At 49.1% G+C, this 17969-nt stretch overlaps 1 protein-coding gene across 1 annotated transcript; it reads right to left on the bottom strand.

Annotated features, from left to right (window-relative positions):
* Positions 1-5493: 5493 nt before the first annotated feature.
* On the bottom strand, positions 5494-7305 carry KCNA5 (potassium voltage-gated channel subfamily A member 5; the record flags this gene model as incomplete). Its single annotated transcript, XM_079775725.1, has 1 exon — positions 5494-7305. The coding sequence occupies one exon, from the start codon at positions 7303-7305 to the stop codon at positions 5494-5496; it is 1812 nt and encodes a 603-aa protein (XP_079631851.1).
* Positions 7306-17969: the final 10664 nt, after the last annotated feature.

The following is a 17969-nucleotide window of genomic DNA, read 5'->3' as shown; positions in this document are numbered from 1 at the left end:
TTGTACATCTCTCCTCTGATTACAGTGCTGCTCACTTCCTCCATGGCTCTTTCCTCCATTTAAAAATGATTTACTTGCGTGATTACTGATTCTCCCCCAATGGACTGGAAAACCAATCCGGAAAGATCCCAGTGTCTTAGCACAATGCCTGCCTGTCAAATATTTGTCAAATGAATGGAGGGATGAATTAATGAGTGAATGGATGATGAATGAGTGATAGCACTAAGGACACTGGATTATAAGTGCTTCAGTTTCCCCTCTAGACAGTGAGATGTTCGTACATAGGAACATATTCATCACAGAGCTGTATCCCCATTGCCTACACAGGCTTCACGTTTGCAATAAACACAGGTTGAAATGAGTAAAATCAAATTGGAGGAGACAGATCAGGGCTTCGTAAGCATAATGGAGAGCCAGGAGGCAGCCTTCCCAGGCAGACTGGATTCTGGATTCGGATAAACTGATGTGGCAGGGATGTGCCTCCGGAGGCGGGGTAGAGGGCAGCTTAATGAGAACTGGGGGACTTCCATGCAGAAGGCAACACAGAGGGAAATCCCGGCTGGGAGTCAGGGGAAACAAGGCCAGTCCTGGATTACTTTAATGGGGGTGTGACTTTGGATATACCACCTCTTGTCTCCTGGCCTCCGTTTGCTCCTCTGTAAAAGAAGTGGGACAGACCAGATTGTTTATAAGGTTCCTTCTAGCTGAAATATTGCATTGTGCAGTTTGACATTGAAAATAAATTCCAGCCCGGCTGAGGTGGCTCAATGGTTGAGTGTCGACCTATGAAGTAGGAGGTCATGGTTCAATTCCTGATAAAGGCACATGCCCGGGTTGTGGGCTTGATCCCCAGTAGGGGGCGTGCAGGAGGCAGCCGAGCAATAGTTCTCTCTCATCATTGATGTTCCTATCTCTCCCTCTCCCTTCCTCTCTGAAATCAATAAATAATATATATTTTTTTAAAATAAAGAAAATAAATGTCAGTTAAGAGAATGTAATAAGCATCTTGCTCAGTCTGCAGGTCTATGGTCTGCAGGTGACTCACTCCAGGCTGGGCCACACCTCCCCCATCATGCACACTCCTACACATGTGCACACCATATGCACACCATGCACACACAGAGGCCATGCCAGCCCAGGGCCCATCTCTACAGCCAGAGAAGAGCCAGGCAAAGATGGGCAAAGAAGTGTAACGTTTACTACCTGGCTGTTTTGGGAACTTTTGCCAACCCCGTCCCTACACAAGTTCTGAGTCCCCTGCCATTGGTAAAACCGAACTCCTACTGTGGTCCTCAACTCTGGACTCCATGCCCAAATGACAGTGATGGGGACAGGGCAGCCATTCTCCTCTAGCCCACCATTCCCACTTCCCTCTTCCCAAATGCCCTCCCTTCTTCCTATCCCCCGTTCAAGGACTCTAGAAGCTTCCCTTTCCTATTCCATTCCCCCTCTCCTTCCCACTCCTGACCTGTAACACTTCATTTCTGAGTCCCTTGTAAGGCACTCAATGCCACTGTTTTGCCTGATTTGCTTGTTTTGCCCTGATTGCTTCCCCACTGGGACTGGGAAGCATATGAAGGCAGGAACCACATTCTAATTGTTGTTCCAGGACCCCCAGCACACCAAGGAGGGCCGGGCCCAGGTGGCTGCCGAGCAGATGGGAGCTGCTGAGGTCCAAATCAGAGCAGAGCACATGACGACTACCCAGGGTCCCCTCCACGTGCACAGTCTGCCACTTCTGGAAGGGATCTGGAGCAAGGTGTCCCTGCACCAAGAGAAATATTTCGCTCCATGCACCCCAAGCCTGGAAGTGCTCATGTCTTTAAGACTAGAATAACTCAAAGCCCAACTCTACGGAAAGGTTCCTCAAGGACTTGCACTGTTTCATTTTCCCCTCCAGGGAGTGTCCCTGGCAGGGTGAAACAAGGAGCTGGGGCTTTTAAAGCATGTGAAAAAGCCCGACCGACGTGGCTGTGGTTGAGCGTTAACCTATGAACCAGGAGGTCACGGTTCAATTCCAGGTCAGGGCACATGCCCAGGTTGAGAGCTCCATACCCAGTGTGGGGCCTGCTGGAGGCATCGATCAATGATTCTCTTGCATCATTGATGTTTCGATCTCTCTCTCCCTCTCCCTTCCTCTCTGAAATCAATAAAAATATTTTTATTTTAAAAAATAAAAGCATGTGAAAAAAAATTTTTTTTCTGAGTCTGTCATTGCTTAGGGTTCAGCGATCAGATAGGCAAAAAGCAGGTAGTGGAAGGGGGGCCAATGCTCTGCAGTGGAGACACTGTTCTTACCCCGGAGCACAGACCGAGCACAGCCCTGCTCTCCGCACTGTGGTTGCCAAGAAGCAACATCTGGATAAAAAGCTTGGCTGAGGCCACTTGATCTAATCTCCTCAGGAAGGTAAAGGTGGTGGAAAATCAATACAGCAGAGAAGGGGAGGCTGAGAGGGGACAGGAGGGGCCTCTTACCCCAGGCAGCCTGAGTAAGAGCCTTGACATTCAGGTTCCTTTCCCGCTAAGCACAGGAACAGGTGGACCAGCATGCGAGTTAAGTGGAGCCTTTCTCATAACCATAGCAACGGGCACATTGAGGAGACAGGGAGACTGACATGCTTGTGCTGTCCAGTGGGTGCCCCTCCCAGCCCCCCAGGACAGATTCCACATCTCTGGCGACGGAGATGACAGGCAGCAGCCTATCATCCCCACTTTGGGAGGTCCCCTGGAGCCCCCCCCTGATTCCCTTGGTAAACCTGTTCTGCAGTATCCTCTCCTTTTACACAAAATAGGAATTCACTCTCCCCTTTCCTCCACTGCACCCTGAAGATTTAAGCTTGCACCCACTTACTGGGCATTAAAGATGCAGGCTGGCCCTAACCGGTTTGGCTCAGTGAATAGAGCGTCGGCCCGCGGACAGAAGGGTCCCGGGGTTGATTCTGGTCAAGGGCAGGGACCTCAGTTGCAGGCTCAATCCCGGGCCCAGGTCATGGTGCTGCAGGAGGCAACCAATTGATGTGTCTCCCTCACATTGATGTTTATCTCTCTGTCTTGCCCTCTCCCTTCCACTCTCTCTCTGAAAATCAATGGAAAAATATCCTCAGGCCCTAGCTGGTTTGGCTCAGTGGATAGAGCGTCAGCCTGTGGACTGAAAGGTCCCTAGGTTGTGGGCTCAATCCCCAGTGGGGGACTTGCAGGAGGCAGCCGATCCATGATTCTCTCTCATCATGGATGTTTCTCTCTCCCCCTCTTCCTTCCTCTCTGAAATCAATAAAAAAAATTTTTTTTTAAATATCCTCAGGTGAGGATTGACAAAATAAAACAAAACAAAAAGATGCAGACTGTCAGGCACCTGGACACATCTATGTCCTGGGCACCGCTGTCTTTGTTGCTTAAGCCTAAAAGAACTGTCCTTCAGATCCACGGTGGTAACTTCTCTGTTGCCTTGAAGGGAGGGTTGAGCCTGGGATTGGGTGGCCCAGTCCCAATCACGAGGTGTGTGCTGAACTCCACGCGTTAGCTTTAAAGCCATAGAGGGCTTGGAGGTGAGACTCCGTGGAGTTGAGCTTTGGCAAGATGCCTGCTTTGAGGCAGATTGTAAATTATAAATAAGTAAAGCGTCTCTGTTTCTCTTCCTTTGCCCCAGCCTGTGGTGAAAAACAACAGAGCCCTGCCTGCAGCCCTGTTTCCTCCTCAGATCGGCTGCTCAGTCACAGGCACTGGCTTTATTATTGTGTCAGCATCTTACTTAAACCCACAATTCCCAGACATCAATTTAGCAGATCCTCCCTCGCCCCACGGAGACCTGGATGCACCCTCACTACTGGCCATCAGGCGCACTGTTGTCGTGGGGGAGGTGTGACTGTGGACCACCAGCCTCCTTGGCGACCATGTGAAACAACCAGGCTTTGGATAACTCAGCAGAAAAAGCAACAGCAGGAATTCACAGCCCCCACGGGAATAGCTAATCCCAGAGAGAAATTTTAGCCAGTGTTATACCTACCTACTGTGATGTTTTTCCACAACCATCCAGTGAAAAGGAAACAAAGAGATTCGTTCTGGGTTTAGGGAATACTCCAGACATGGCAGAAACCAGCCTTTACTGTGGACAAGCAAATCCTCCCACTTGGCCTCTGGCTGCCTCCGTCCATCAAAGGGCAGTGTCTTCTCCTCTGTCCATCGCGGTTGGCAGGGAGAGTATAGCAGGTGCTGCTCCCTCCCTCCCTCCCTCTGTGACCTTCACTCCAGGGCCTCGTTTGTGAACGGACTTCATGCCTGAGAATCAGGCCTGTTTCCCAGGGCTGCTGAGAGCCATGGCAAGGACGACTTAAAACCTGCAGACAAAGGAGAGTTCAGAATCCAGCAGCGGGAGACCACATCAGTTTGGGGGGAGGTTTGGAGGGTGTCCCTGGTCACCCTCTGCCTTTAGCTCCATCCCACTCCATGCTGATGGCTGGGTCTCATACCAACATGTTACAGGGGGTCCGTGCCATCAAAGGCCTGAGACGAACAGAATTTACTCCTCTGTGAGTCACAGAGGGGAATCCAGCAAAAATATGTTGATGATCAAATCATTAGGGTTCCCAGTTTTCTTCCCCAGTCAAGGTGGCATTTGCTCTGACTCCAAAACCAGAAACAGCAAGTGACAGGCTTATTATTATTATTATTTTAAAAAGAAAGAAAAGCATGAGCTGTAAAAAACTAACACTTGCCTCAACCAAGTAACATTTTATTTCCTGGGATAAAAACAAAGAGAACGAATTGTCAGAAGTCTTCCTCCAACATCATTAACATGCTTTTCGAAGGAAGTTATAAGAATTGTTTAAGGCGCACACAAAAAAGTCAGACTTGCCTTTCTTCCAGAACATTCCCTGCCCTAGATGCACAGCACCGATACCACGTCCCAGAAAAGAGAGAGGCTTACAGACACAGGAACCAGACCCTGTACCCAGGGTCTCTGACTCTACGTTTCACAGAAAAACACCACAGTAACTCTCTCTTCCGTAAAGACAACATATGTCCAGAAAAATATATCCAAAATATCTTCATCTGAACTACAGTACAAAAATCTACTCACCAGCCATAAAAATATTTCCCCCTATACACAAATACAATCATATGTAAAGCAAATTTGGAACACATGGATGGGGGGGGGGGTGTTATAAAATCCCTGGGGATCTGGGCTATTTAAAGTCATTTTTGTTTGGGTTATTCTTCTGCTGGGTATAGGAAACTGGCTACAAATACATCCATCTCACGGCGCTCACCATTTTAACAGCTCTTGCGTCATGGAATGTGGTACTTTTTAAAAATAGGCGACCCTTGGTGTCATGGAAAGAAGAGGAAAAATGGGGGGATCCAGGGAAGGAGGGAGGGCGGGCAGGAGGGGAAGGAAGAGGGACAGACTTGGGTTATGGGGTGGGTTTGAAATACTCTGTGGTATAATGTAGAGGCCCAGGCTCAGGAGCCTTCAGCCATCCCACCAGATCCCCCTCACAAATCTGTCTCCCGGCTGGTGTCCAGGCAGAGGGCATACAGGGACCTCCGCAAGTCCACATTGCTCTTGGCCTTGAGGTTACACTTCTCTAGGGGGCAGCTGCCCCCTCGGGCCCCCTCAGCATTCTCCAGGGACCCCTTGCAGAAGGACCCCTTGTTCCAGCTGGCCTTCCGCTGGCCCCTGCCGTCCAGCCCGGTCCCCTGGCTCTGGCTGGCCTGCTCCTCCTTCAGGGCGGCCAGCTCCTCGCGGCGGTCCGACTCCCGGTGGTCCGTCTCCCGGTGGTAGAAGTAGTTGAAGTTGGAGACGATGACGGGCACCGGCAGGGCGATGGTGAGGACCCCGGCGATGGCGCACAGGGAGCCCACGATCTTGCCCCCCACGGTGACTGGCCTCATGTCCCCATAGCCCACCGTGGTCATGGTGACCACCGCCCACCAGAAGGCATCGGGGATGCTGGAGAAGTGCGTGTCCTGGTGGTCGACCTCCGCGAAGTAGACGGCGCTGGAGAAGAGGATGACTCCGATGAAGAGGAAGAAGATGAGCAGGCCCAGCTCCCGCATGGAGGCCTGCAGGGTCTTGCCCAGGATCTGCAGCCCCTTGGAGTGGCGGGACAGCTTGAAGATGCGGAACACGCGGACCAGGCGGATCACTCGGAGGATGGCCAGGGACATGGCCTGCTGCCCGTTCTGGCCGCCCCCGGACTGTGGCTCGGCCAGCTCGGTGCCCAAGGTGATGAAGTAGGGGAAGATGGCCACCACGTCGATGATATTCATGATGTTCCGGCAGAAGTCGGCCTTGCTGGGGCAGGCCAGGAAGCGCACCAGCAGCTCGAAGGTGAACCAGATGACGCACGCGGTCTCCACAATGAAGAAGGGGTCGGCCAGGGTCCGAGGCAGAAGAGGCGCCACCGTGGGGCCAGAGGAGGGCGCCCCGGCCCCGCTGCCGTTGGCCCCCCGCGCCGGGCCCGAAGGCGGGTGGGGCGCCGGGGGATGGCGGAGCAGGTCCCGTTCGTCCTTGAACTCGGGCAAGGTCTCCAGGCAGAAGGTGATGATCGAGACGAGGATGACCAAGACCGAGACGATGGCGACGGCCCGCGCGGACCCCGAGCTCTCCGGGTACTCGAAGATAAGCCACACCTGGCGCTGGAACTGGTTGCGGGGCAGGGGCTTCTCCTCTTCTTTAATGAAGCCCTCGTCCTCGCGGAAGCGCTCCAGGGCCTCGTCCCCCAGCTGGTAGAAGCGAATTTCGTCGGCGAACACGTCCAGAGAGACGTTGACCGGCCTCCGCAGCCGGCCCCCCGACTGGTAGTAGTAAAGGATGCCGTCGAAGCTGGGCCGGTTGCGGTCGAAGAAGTACTCGTTGCGCAGGGGGTCGAAGTAGCGCAGGCGCCTGGCGGGGTCCCCCAGCAGGGTGTTGGGGAACTGCGCCAGGGTGCCCAGCTGCGTCTCGAAGCGCAGCCCCGAGATGTTGATGAGGACGCGCTGGTGGTGAAGGGCCGCCGCGCTCGGCACCGGGTCCTCGGCCGCGCCCTGGGCGGGGTCGCCTTCTCCCTCCTCGTCCCCCGTGGGAACCCGTCTAGGCTGCTGCTGCTCCGGGGGCAGCCGTGGAGAAGGCCGCCCTCCCGGCTCCGCGCTCCTGGGCGCGCCGCACCCCCTGGGCGCCGGCGCTTTGGGTCCATCGCAGAGCGCAGCCGTCGAGGGGCACTGGAGCTCCCCCGCTGTGACTTGGCCACAGCCCCCCCGGGCCTCACCTCCTCCTCTGACGGTCATGGCCCCGCCGTTCTCCAGGGGCACCAGGGAGATCTCCATGGCCCTGGGGCCCGGGGCATGCTGCGCCCCTGTGGATCCGTTCCCGCGCCCCACTCACACCCCGCGAGAGCCTGGCATCGGGCTCCTCTCCCGCCGTCGGCTGGCGCACAGTGGGGCGGGCTGCGGTGGCTGGCGCGATCCCCTCGCTAGGTCCTGACGTCAAGAAGCCGCTGCCCAGCTCTCTGCCTTTCTCTGGGTTCTGGCAGCCCGTTACCAAGCAGCCAAAAGCCTCCTTCCAGCAGATGCAACCTTCAGCCGCCCCTCCCGGCTGCGCGGCGGCGGCCGGCCTCGCCCCCGGCGCGCTTCCCCGCCTCCTCCCCTCCCCTCCTCTTCCTCCCGCCTCCCCTCCCTGGTACCGAGACAGCGTGCGTCTCTCCGGAGGGCGCAGCGGGGGCCCTAAGCAGGGGAGGGAGGAGGGTTGAGAAGGTCGCAGCAGGGCGAGGGAGGGAGGTTGGGAGGGAGCGGGGAGGATGGAGGAACAGGTTGTACCGAGAGCGCTGAAACTCCCAGGGCAACCAGATGAGAATAGCTGGGGATTTCAGTTCACCTGGGAGCCCGCTGAACACAGAGTGGACTCTAGGGGAAATGAATTGTCATGGGTTGAAGGGATAAATCTTTGGCTGTGTCGGAGTAAGCAAGAAGAGGCAACAGTCCTTTTCACATGTCTGCCTTGGAGGAATAACGGTTCTCTCTTCTTTGGGAAACATTTCACACTGGAAGGGGCGTGGCAGAGCTATAGACCTTGAAAGATGAGATAGATAGATGATAGATAGATAGATAGATAGATAGATAGACAGATTTTCAAACCAATGGATAAGCATGTCTCTTCCCAACTCCTAACAAACCCACCAAGAGGTAATAGGCTGCAACCTTGCAGCTACCCCTGCCCTTGCCCTGGGAAAGCCCTCATTCCAGTCCAGATAGCAGTGGTCAGCAGTTCAGTATGCCACGGTTGCAAGTTTGATCCCTGGTCAGGGCACATACAAAAAGCAATCAATGAATGAATAGATAAGTGGAACAACAAATCGATGCCCCCCCCCCCTCTCAAATCAATAAATAACATATTTTTAAAAACACCTTAACAGGGAAGGGGAGGAGGGATGAAGAAATCCTGGTGAGAGCTGCTCCTGCCTGGTGAAGGGAGCTAGCCACTGCGGGGAGGTCCGTGGAGGGACAGTTTACATGAGAGAACCAGGGACCTTGTGGAAGCCCCAGGGCTGAGGAACTCCCAGCAGTAGAATAATAACAACACATACTTTGCTCTTATGATGCACCAGGCCCAGCAACCTGTTTCGTACGTACTGATATTATCCTTATTTTATAGATGAGGGAAATGAAACACAGTGAGACTGACTAACTTGCCAAGGTCATAACAGGTAGAAAGTGGCAATGCTGAGATTCAAACTTAAGCATGCATTGATTGGGCTCTTGCTCCCTCCACTCCACTCCTCTACAGAAGTGTGTAATCCCCTTTCCAGATGCAGGCACTCTCTCCCCGCAACATGGGGCCTGAGAGCTTAAGTTCCCTCCTGCAGGAGGCAAGGGATGGCTAAGATAACAGCTAAGTCCTTCTGGGTTACCACACTGGGCTATCTATCTGCCCGCTGCCCCAGCTCCCGCCGGGTTTCAGTGGGCATCTATAGCCAAGGGAAATACCTTTCAAGGCAATTCTGGCAGTTCCAGATGTGTGTTGGTTTTAAGTTACCATAAAGTCGCTGTGTTTTTTAATGTCTGATTAGTTTTGTTCCTATATGTTGTTTGGGGTTTATGTGTGTGGATGTTACAGCCTCTTGTCTGCCATCTGCACAGACGGGATGTTTTGGAAACTTGGAACCAGGTGCACAAGTGTTGGTTGAAATAGCAGGGTGTGGACTTACAGGCCCGTGTCTGGTTGGAGAAGTGTATGTGCATGTGGCTTTTTGAAGTGTATGTGAGAGTGGACATGATTTCAGCAGGTGGAAATGTTTTCATTGTGTGTGACTCGTGCATGTGATTGGCTGTGCTTGCAGATGTGCATGAGTGAGGAAGGGGCATGGACGTGAAAATCAGTATGTGGAGGCATCGCTGGTTGACCGAAGGGCCTTGCACTCCCCTCCCCAGACCTCCGCCATTCCTGCTCCATCTGCTCTGGGTTTTTCTTTTTTCTCTGGCTCTGAGGTTGCCAGTCAGGATCAGGTCTGCCCTTGGGGAGCCCGGGGCTTGCTGAGCTGGCCAAGGGTGCTCTCAGACCTGTGGCCTCGCTTCTTGTTTACGGACCCATGCATCTTGTAAATACAGGGACACCAGATTGGTTCAGAGGGCTCTTCCTGGACTCCCTAAGGAAAAATGTTCTCTGGACCTTGTCTTCCAGGGGGAGGCTGTTTCCTGAAGAATCAGCACAACATAAACAGTCCTGGAAAAGCACATAGGCCAGGCTTCCTTTAATGTGGTAATTTCTTAAATCTGCTTTCCATACATTTATTGCTTTCGTAGATTCTTTGCAAAATTGCCTCCAGATGCCACATGTGGCAGCCATGGGTCTTTCTTAAACAAAGAACTTACTTTTTAGTTTCAAGGAGTACCGTTAGCTGACAGCCTCAGCTGGTAGTGTTAGGGGCAGAAATAGAATATTGGGGACTAGCTGTTAGTTATAAGAAATATTAATCATTCTCTGTTAACTGTGATTGCTTTGTTCTGATTAAAGAAAGCACATTCTAACCAGGCTGAGAGTTATACACCCCTGAGACCTGGGAGTCAACCGTAGAATGTGGTCCATTCTCAACCAAGAACTGCCTATTATCATGGAAAGACTAACAACCTTATTGCCCAGACAATGGAGGCCCACCCCAGCCCACAATGCCTGTAATCGGTAACTGTCATATCCATTCTTATTCCTTTTGCCTATTTCCCCATGTAAACTGATTTAGGGAGGGTGCAGAGCGGATTTTCATGAATGACCTGCTGCTCTCCCATGCTGCTGGCATTATTGGAATAAACGCTCATATAAGATTCAACCCTGTCTCTGTTTACTTGGCTCAAGTAGTGACAGGCAGCCCAGACCCACAGGGTTACAAGGACGGGCCATTTCTGCTCAGTGCGGACTCGGCTGTTTTCCCAGTCCCTTTTCTCTCACTCTGGTAAACCAGCTATTTCAAACCACCCCCATCACCCTGAATCTCCTCTCTATCAAAAAAGGAAAGGGAAGAAAACCATCTTAGCATCTCCTCTACATAGGAAGCTGTCACCCCCAGACTGGGGAGACTTGTTCTTTCCCACTTCCCCACAGTTCCTCAGTCAGCATCTTTGTAAGCAAACATGAAGATGTTGGGAGTCAGAGGAGAGAGCTTGGGACTTCTTAGGCTGGACCGAGGAGAGCCAATAGAAGGCAGCATAGATAAAATTCACCAAAATGCCTTTAAACAATTTTTTAATATATCTTTATTGATTTCAGAGAGGAAGGGAGAGGGAAAGAGAGATAGAAACATCAATGATGAGAGAGAATCTTTGACTGCCTGCCTCCTGCACGCCCCGACTGGGGATAGAGTCTGCAACCCAGGCATGTGTCCTTGACTGGAATCGAACCTGGGCCCCCTCAGTCTGCAGGCTGACGCTCTACCCACTGAGCAAAACCAGCTAGGGCTAAACAATTTTTTTTTTAAAAAGGGTAGGCTGGGTCTTACTGCTCAGTGTTACAAAGTGTAGATCCTGTGGTGCATTACTATTAAATAAGCTATGGCAAGGCTATGTTGACAAGCAATGATTGGATAGAGAATTATTAATCAGCAAAAGGGTAAAGCCCTCTCTCACCTAATCCTGTCCCCCAGATGCACTCCATGTAGATTTGTAGTAAAAAAAAACATTTTAACGAGGGGAGCAGCTGTTCTTCCTCTCCCTGCCCTGCCCTCTCACTTGCCCCTCAATGCAACACCTTGGGAAGGAAGCCCTGGAAATGACCTTCCTTTCCTGTTTGATGGAAGCGTCAAAGGTGAAGTAAAGCAAAACACATGAACAAAACAAACGTGTTTGTGGGGTGTGGGGAGAGAGGATGTGTTTACTGTGCTAAGAGATGGAAGCTGGAGAAAAGGCTGGGGGTTAGAGGAGAGGGAGAGATTATGCTTAAATTGACCCAGATCTGACAGAGGCCTCAGAAGGACTGTTCTGATTTCCTGTTTAGAGGGATTAAGATGAGAGGTCATTCACAAATCAAGACACATCTGGAGCTTGGCTTTTCCCCTCCCTCCCTCCCTCCTGTCCTCTTTCCCCCTCTCGATATAATCCAGGAATAAATTCATTAATGGATCCAGTGCATTTTCAGAGACCAAACATAGAAAGGAAAGTGACTGAGATATACAGGGGCCCGGAGGGCTTGCCCCAGTGAGTATGGTATTCCTGCCCCCGCCCTTTCCCGCCTCCGATGACAAGCTGCTGGGTTATAGACGCATTGTGACTATTTTTCTGTCTCTCTTTTGCTCAAGTCCATCCTTTCTTCCCTAAACACATCCAACGATGCTGTTCACTTGCATAAAATGAAAACGTTCTAACTTTGAACCAAGAGCTTCATTTGTTGTTAGGATTGGAGATATTTGAATTGGTTGTTGTTGTTTTTTTTACTTTCTCAGCAACAGCTGCAGCTTTTATTTCCCAACTCTCTGCTTAGGTACCCAAATCAAGGGAAGCAGTAATTGAGTGTTTTAGATTCATTTTCCAGCTAGATTATTGCCCACACTGCATAAATACATATTTATGAATTTAGGTTCTGTATCAAGATCTATGAAAAAAACTATTTTAGAAGTGCTAAGCAAATGTAAGATTGTTTTGTTATTATGTAAGGAGCATCCCTGCTAAGTCTGGAAAAACCTGTGGTCACTACACAACCCATGCAGGCCAGGAAGGGGTCTGGGTCAGATTAGTCCCATTCCAGCCACACGGGCATTTTCATGCTTCCAGGTCTGGAGACAGAGTTTTCTTGCTCCCAGGAGTTGGCATCTCAAGAGTCAGATTCTCAAACTTTGGTAAGGGGTCAGAGGTAACTGACCCCTTGGGCCCCAGGTGGAATTTTAATTCTCTTGATTTCTAGATCCCTTTAGCCTCCCCAGGCGGGGCACATTTGGTCTCAGAAGGAATGTCAAGCCAGAGGTATCAACATCCAATCTCAGGACATCCTGGTCAGACCAGCCTTCCAGCCCTCCCTGCTTGCTGTCCAGTTTTTGTATGGTCTTACACTGCTCTGGAACTAGGCATCCCCATCCTCTTCCCTCTTTCCCTCTCTCCCTTTCCACTCCTCTCCCAGACTTTACCATCAAGCCACATTGCTATTACCTTCAGATAATGAAATCTGTAGAAGAAGGCTCAACTCAACCTGTGCTAAGCCCAATTGCCCAAAGACGGAATAATCACATGGTGCTTGCCCAGGAGACAGACTTGTTTTTTAAAATATGTTTTGTTCTTGCTCTGGCCGGTTTGGCTAAGTGGATAGAGCGTCGGCCTTCGGACTCAAGGGTCCCGGGTTCGATTCCAGTCAAGGGCATGTACCTTGGTTGTGGGCACATCCCCAGTAGGGGGTGTGCAGGAGGCAGCTGAATCGATGTTTCTCTCTCATCGATGTTTCTAACTCTCTATCCCTCTCCCTTCCTCTCTGTAAAAAATCAATAAAATATTTTTTAAAATAAAATAAAATGTTTTGTTCTTTTTATTGATTTCAGACAGAGGAAGGGAGAGGGAGAGAGAGATGGAGATATCAATGATTAGAGAGAATCGTTGATGGGCTGCCTCCTGCATGCCCCCTACTGGGAATCAATCCCACACCCAGGCATGTGCCCTGACCAGGAATCAAACTGTGACCTCCTGGTTCACAGGTCGATGCTCAACCACAGGCTGGGCCACAGTGTGATTCTTTAAAAACATCCCTTCTCTACTCAAAAGCAGATCCTCAAATATTTGTTGAATCAATGAATGAAATGTTAACAGTGCTTGTTTCTGGGCCAAGGAACTAGAGTTTGTTTTTGTTTCTACCTTTAAATTACCCAGACACAGATATTGCTGAGAAAGGAGGTGCTATTGGTGGAGTGAAACATCAATGATACAAAAGAGAGAGCTACACCAAGATATTACTATTCCAGGCAGAAGGAACAGCAAGTGCAAAGGCCCCAAGGCCAGATGAACCTGAATGTCAATCAAAACCACAATGAGCTACCACCCACATCTGTTAGAATGACTATTAACAACAAGACAAGAACTAACAAGTTGGAGAGGATGTGGAGAAAAAGGAACCCTCATGCACTGCTGGTGAGAATACACTACTGGTGGGAATGTAAATTGGTACAGCCACTATTGGAAAACAGTATGGAGATTCTTCAAAAACAATTAAGAATAGAGCTACCATATGGTCCAGCAATCTCTCTTCTGGGTATCTACCAAAAAAAACCACCAAAACACAAAAACAAAAAACAACCCTTGAAAACACTATTTATAAAGATACTAGAGGCCCGATGCACGAAATTCGTGCAAGAGTAGGCCTTCCTTCCCCTGGCTGTCGGCACTGGCTTCCCTCTGGCACCCAGGACTCGGGCTTCCCTCGAAGCCCTGGCTTCATCTGGAAGGTCGTCCTAAGGACATCTGGTCTAATTAGCATATTACGCTTTTATTATTATAGATATGTACCCCTATGTTCTCTGAAGCATTATTCACAATAGCCAAGACATGGAAACAACCTAAGTGTCCTTCAACCAATGATTGGATGAAGATGTGGTACATAAATACAATGGAATACTACTCAGCCATAAAAGATGACGAAATGTTATTTGCAACAACATGGATGGATCTTTAGAGTACCAAGCTAAGTGAAATAAGTCAGACAGTAAAGAACAAGAACCATATAAAGTCATTGATATGTGGGATATAAAACATCAACAAATAAATAAAACAAACAAACAAACTCATAGACACAAAAACAGTATGGTAGTTACCAGAAGGGAAGGGGTGAGGGAAGGATGAAGAGGGTAAAGGGGATCAAATATATGGTGAGGGAAGGAGACTAGACTTTGGGTGGTAAGCACACAATGCAATATACAGATGATGTATTATAAACTTGTATACCTAAAACTTATATAATGTTATTAACCAATGTTACCCCAATACCTTCAATTTTTTAAAATATATTTTTATTGATTTCAGAGAGGAAGGGAGAGGGAGAGGTAGAAACATCAATGATGAGAGATAATCATTGACTGGCTCCCTCCTGCATGCCCCACACTGGGGATCAAGCCCAAAACCTGGGCATGTGCCCTGACCAGGAATTGAACCGTGACCTCCTGGTTCATAGGTCGATGCTCAACCACTGAGCCATACCAGCTGGGCAATACATTCAATTTTTAAAAAGAATAAAGAGAGGGTTGATATGACTGACACATGGTAGGTACTGGAGGAAAAAATGAGAAAGATGATATTTGAGAGGTAGAAGGGCATGTTATGAACACAAGCAGGGATTCTTGCAGACACTAGTTCATGGCCTCTTTTCTATGAACTGGTTTTCTTGGCTAGGGCACTATCCTATATATGATGAAGCAGAAGGCATTCTAAGTCCATGAATGTTGGTATTGGCTAAGTTATGATAGGCAAGGAAAGCAGATCCAAATTCAGAACAACATCCATTTCCATGAAAACAAATCAAGCTTCGCCCCAATGAAATGAACTTGCCACCATGAGGCTGCTGGCCTTAGGTGTGTTTTACATTGTGTTCACCCACAAGCCAATGCTGAGACAAGAACTTGTGCTCAGGAGATGACCCCGTAACCACCTGGCTGCTTTGTTCTTAATCTCTGTGGGTTTGAGGCCCAATCCTCAAAGTTCATTGGTAAAGCCCTTCCCAAAATCTTCACAGCAATTTTCAAAGCTGCTCTTTTCAAGTCTCTGACATATAGCCACTGACTGGTGACAGAGCCGGACTCAGGTCATGTCTCCTTCCAGTCAAAATACATAAAAGGAATTGCTTGAAAGCCTGCCTGATTCCTGCTGAAATCCTGCCCTCTGCTGTCCTTCAAAACCGCTGCTGATAGGGGGTGTGGTACACAATAGGAGACTTCCAGCTGGTAGTGCATCTTGCTCAACATCTATAAACCAAGCTTGACTTTTATTATTCTCAGTTAATTGGCCAACAACTCTCCACCAGGGCAAAGGGACAGACTGGCCAGTACGAGGTGTGGAAATAGTGTCGTCAAAAGGACAGAGTGGGAAGAAATCTGCTCACACAAACTAAGTGCCTTAATGGCCTGCTCTGGCCCCATCTACGAGTTGATGGAGTGTTACTGGACATAATCCATTTTATGAGTAGGTGGGTTATATATAGCACCTTGTGTCCCATGGTCTCCAACACACTAGTAGCAAATCGAAGCTGCTTCTGAAAAGGAAAGTAGTCATCTTCCTGACGAGGTTCATGGCCTTGCTACCCAATCCTGTGTGCTTCCATGATTTTCTGAAGAGATTTGTTTCAGATTTCACTAAGTCTCCCAGGTATTTTGAGAGGGCTGAGGAGCAGACCTGCTTAGATGGCAGCCTGGGCCTCCTACAGAGACTGCTTTGCACTTACAGCTTCTTAGGTCACCTAGAAAATAAATCTGCAAAACACCCATGTGCCATATGCTGTCTCTACCACAAGGTGCTGTGCTTTTCCTAGTTGTAGAAGGGGCAAGATGTAGCAATGTATCATTACCACTGGAGTGGGTATCACCACATGTACTAGACCACTGAATCCCTGGGGATATAACTAAGCAGTCAAGTGCCTATACCTTTATGAGATTCGGAGTTTATCCTTTGAATACATGAATTTGGCGTGGCATTCGCGTATCTGGTATTTCCAACACAGTGTGCTAATGTGACATCCTATGGTTTGGTGATGCATTAAATGTCCTCATGTAGCACACAGCTGGAGTTGACATTTGTGGGACAGATTTATAAAGCTATTTCTGTTCCTGCCAGGTAAAAGCAAACTGCTAATGGACTCTGCTAACTAAAAATGCAGTGGTTAGACCAATAGTTATATATCAAATGTAACTAAGGCTGTTAACTAAGTTAACCTTGGTTAACTAAGGCTGTTCTAAGATGCTCCAATAGAGACCATTTCAGGAACAGCAGCTGTAATTTGGATCACCTCAAGATTAAGTTTTAGCCGAAACCGGTTTGGCTCAGTGGATAGAGCGTTGGCCTTCAGACTGAAAGGTCCCAGGTTCGATTCCGGTCAAGGGCATGTACCTTGGTTGCGGGCACATCCCCAGTAGGGGGTGTGCAGGAGGCAGCTGATCGATGTTTCTCTCTCATCGATGTTTCTAATTCTCTATCCCTCTCCCTTCCTCTCTGTAAAAAATCAATAAAAATATATATTTTTAAAAAGATTAGGTTTTAATGCAGAGTGCACTGTCATTTCCAAGAGCCATCAATCTTTCTCACTGGTCAAAAAGAAGCACACTCTACACTTGGGGCTATGACAGGTTACCTCATTTGTATCTTTCTACCCTCTGATGGTTGTACAACTTCTGTAAATACCCGCAAAGACATACTGCTTTTTTACTTAGTATTTTGGAGGAACAGAATGCTCCAATGTCTTCCCCTTGACCCTTCTACCACAGAGCACTTACTCCTTAGGACAGGGAGCCAATGGAGAGATTTTGCAAAGGATGTGTATCCTATCTACACTTAGGAACTGAGGAAATAAATCCGGGTGATGGAGGGGGTGTGGGGGAGAGAAGTCCAGTGTCCAGTCTCCCTCCCATGACCTCTATTTTGACCAGGAGTCATAGTCTTCTCAATCGCCCCATAACTTAGAACAAGTATCCACTGATCCCTAAAAACTTTGGATATTTCTCATTTCTGACTGCATATCACCTCAAGAAATAGCTAGGTGAAAGGTTCATAACACACATCTCTATTGTTATAGCAAAGGCCCTTAAATCAAAGGTTCTGGTCCTGAGAATTAACTCAGTTCTAGGAATTGAGAAGCTGTGAACTTCTGGCTTGATTCAAGTGTCTGTTACACAGACCTATAAAGTTGGTTTTAAAAAAAATCAGGTTAAAACCTCTGCTACTTTCATGCCTGACTCTAAGATTACCTAACCACAGTAAGAGATTGTGCAAGTCGAACATTTCCTAATTACTACCTTTCCATCTTCTCCCTCCCCATGAAGGACACACCCATTTTTCTTTTAGCAAGTGACCCTCCAACATGCTTGACCCAGAAAGAACAGCAAGCCAGGACAGAACTTCCAATTGCTCACAGGTTTCCCCGTTTTAGGCCCTGGCAGAAAAGTTATTGAAGTGGCAGATGACAGAGCATGTAAAATCTCAATCTAGCACTGGCCAACTTTTAGTGTTTGGTCCTGCTCTACATTGGTCCATCAGCAAATTGCAGACAGCTGCCCAAAACAGCACACGGAATATAGTATCTCCTGAGGATACCAAATTCAACTGGATCCAGCTGAGTAAGGAATACTCAGCAGTGAGGCTGTGAGAAAACTGGTTTCCTATAATTGAGAAAGACTTTCAGAAGAACCAGTTTGGATCGGGCCTAAACCAGCAGTCGGACAACCCCCCAGGGGTCCCAGATTGGAGAGGGTGCAGGCTGGACTGAGGGACACCGTCCGCCTGCCCCCCATGCACCGGGCCACTAGTTTTCATATAAGAAACTTGAGGTTAGC

This window comes from Cnephaeus nilssonii, assembly GCF_951640355.1.
Source record: "Cnephaeus nilssonii genome assembly, chromosome: 6".
Classification (NCBI taxonomy): Eukaryota; Metazoa; Chordata; class Mammalia; order Chiroptera; family Vespertilionidae; genus Cnephaeus; species Cnephaeus nilssonii.
Note: the sequence above shows the minus strand (reverse complement) of the source record. Positions and strands in the feature narration are given on the sequence as shown.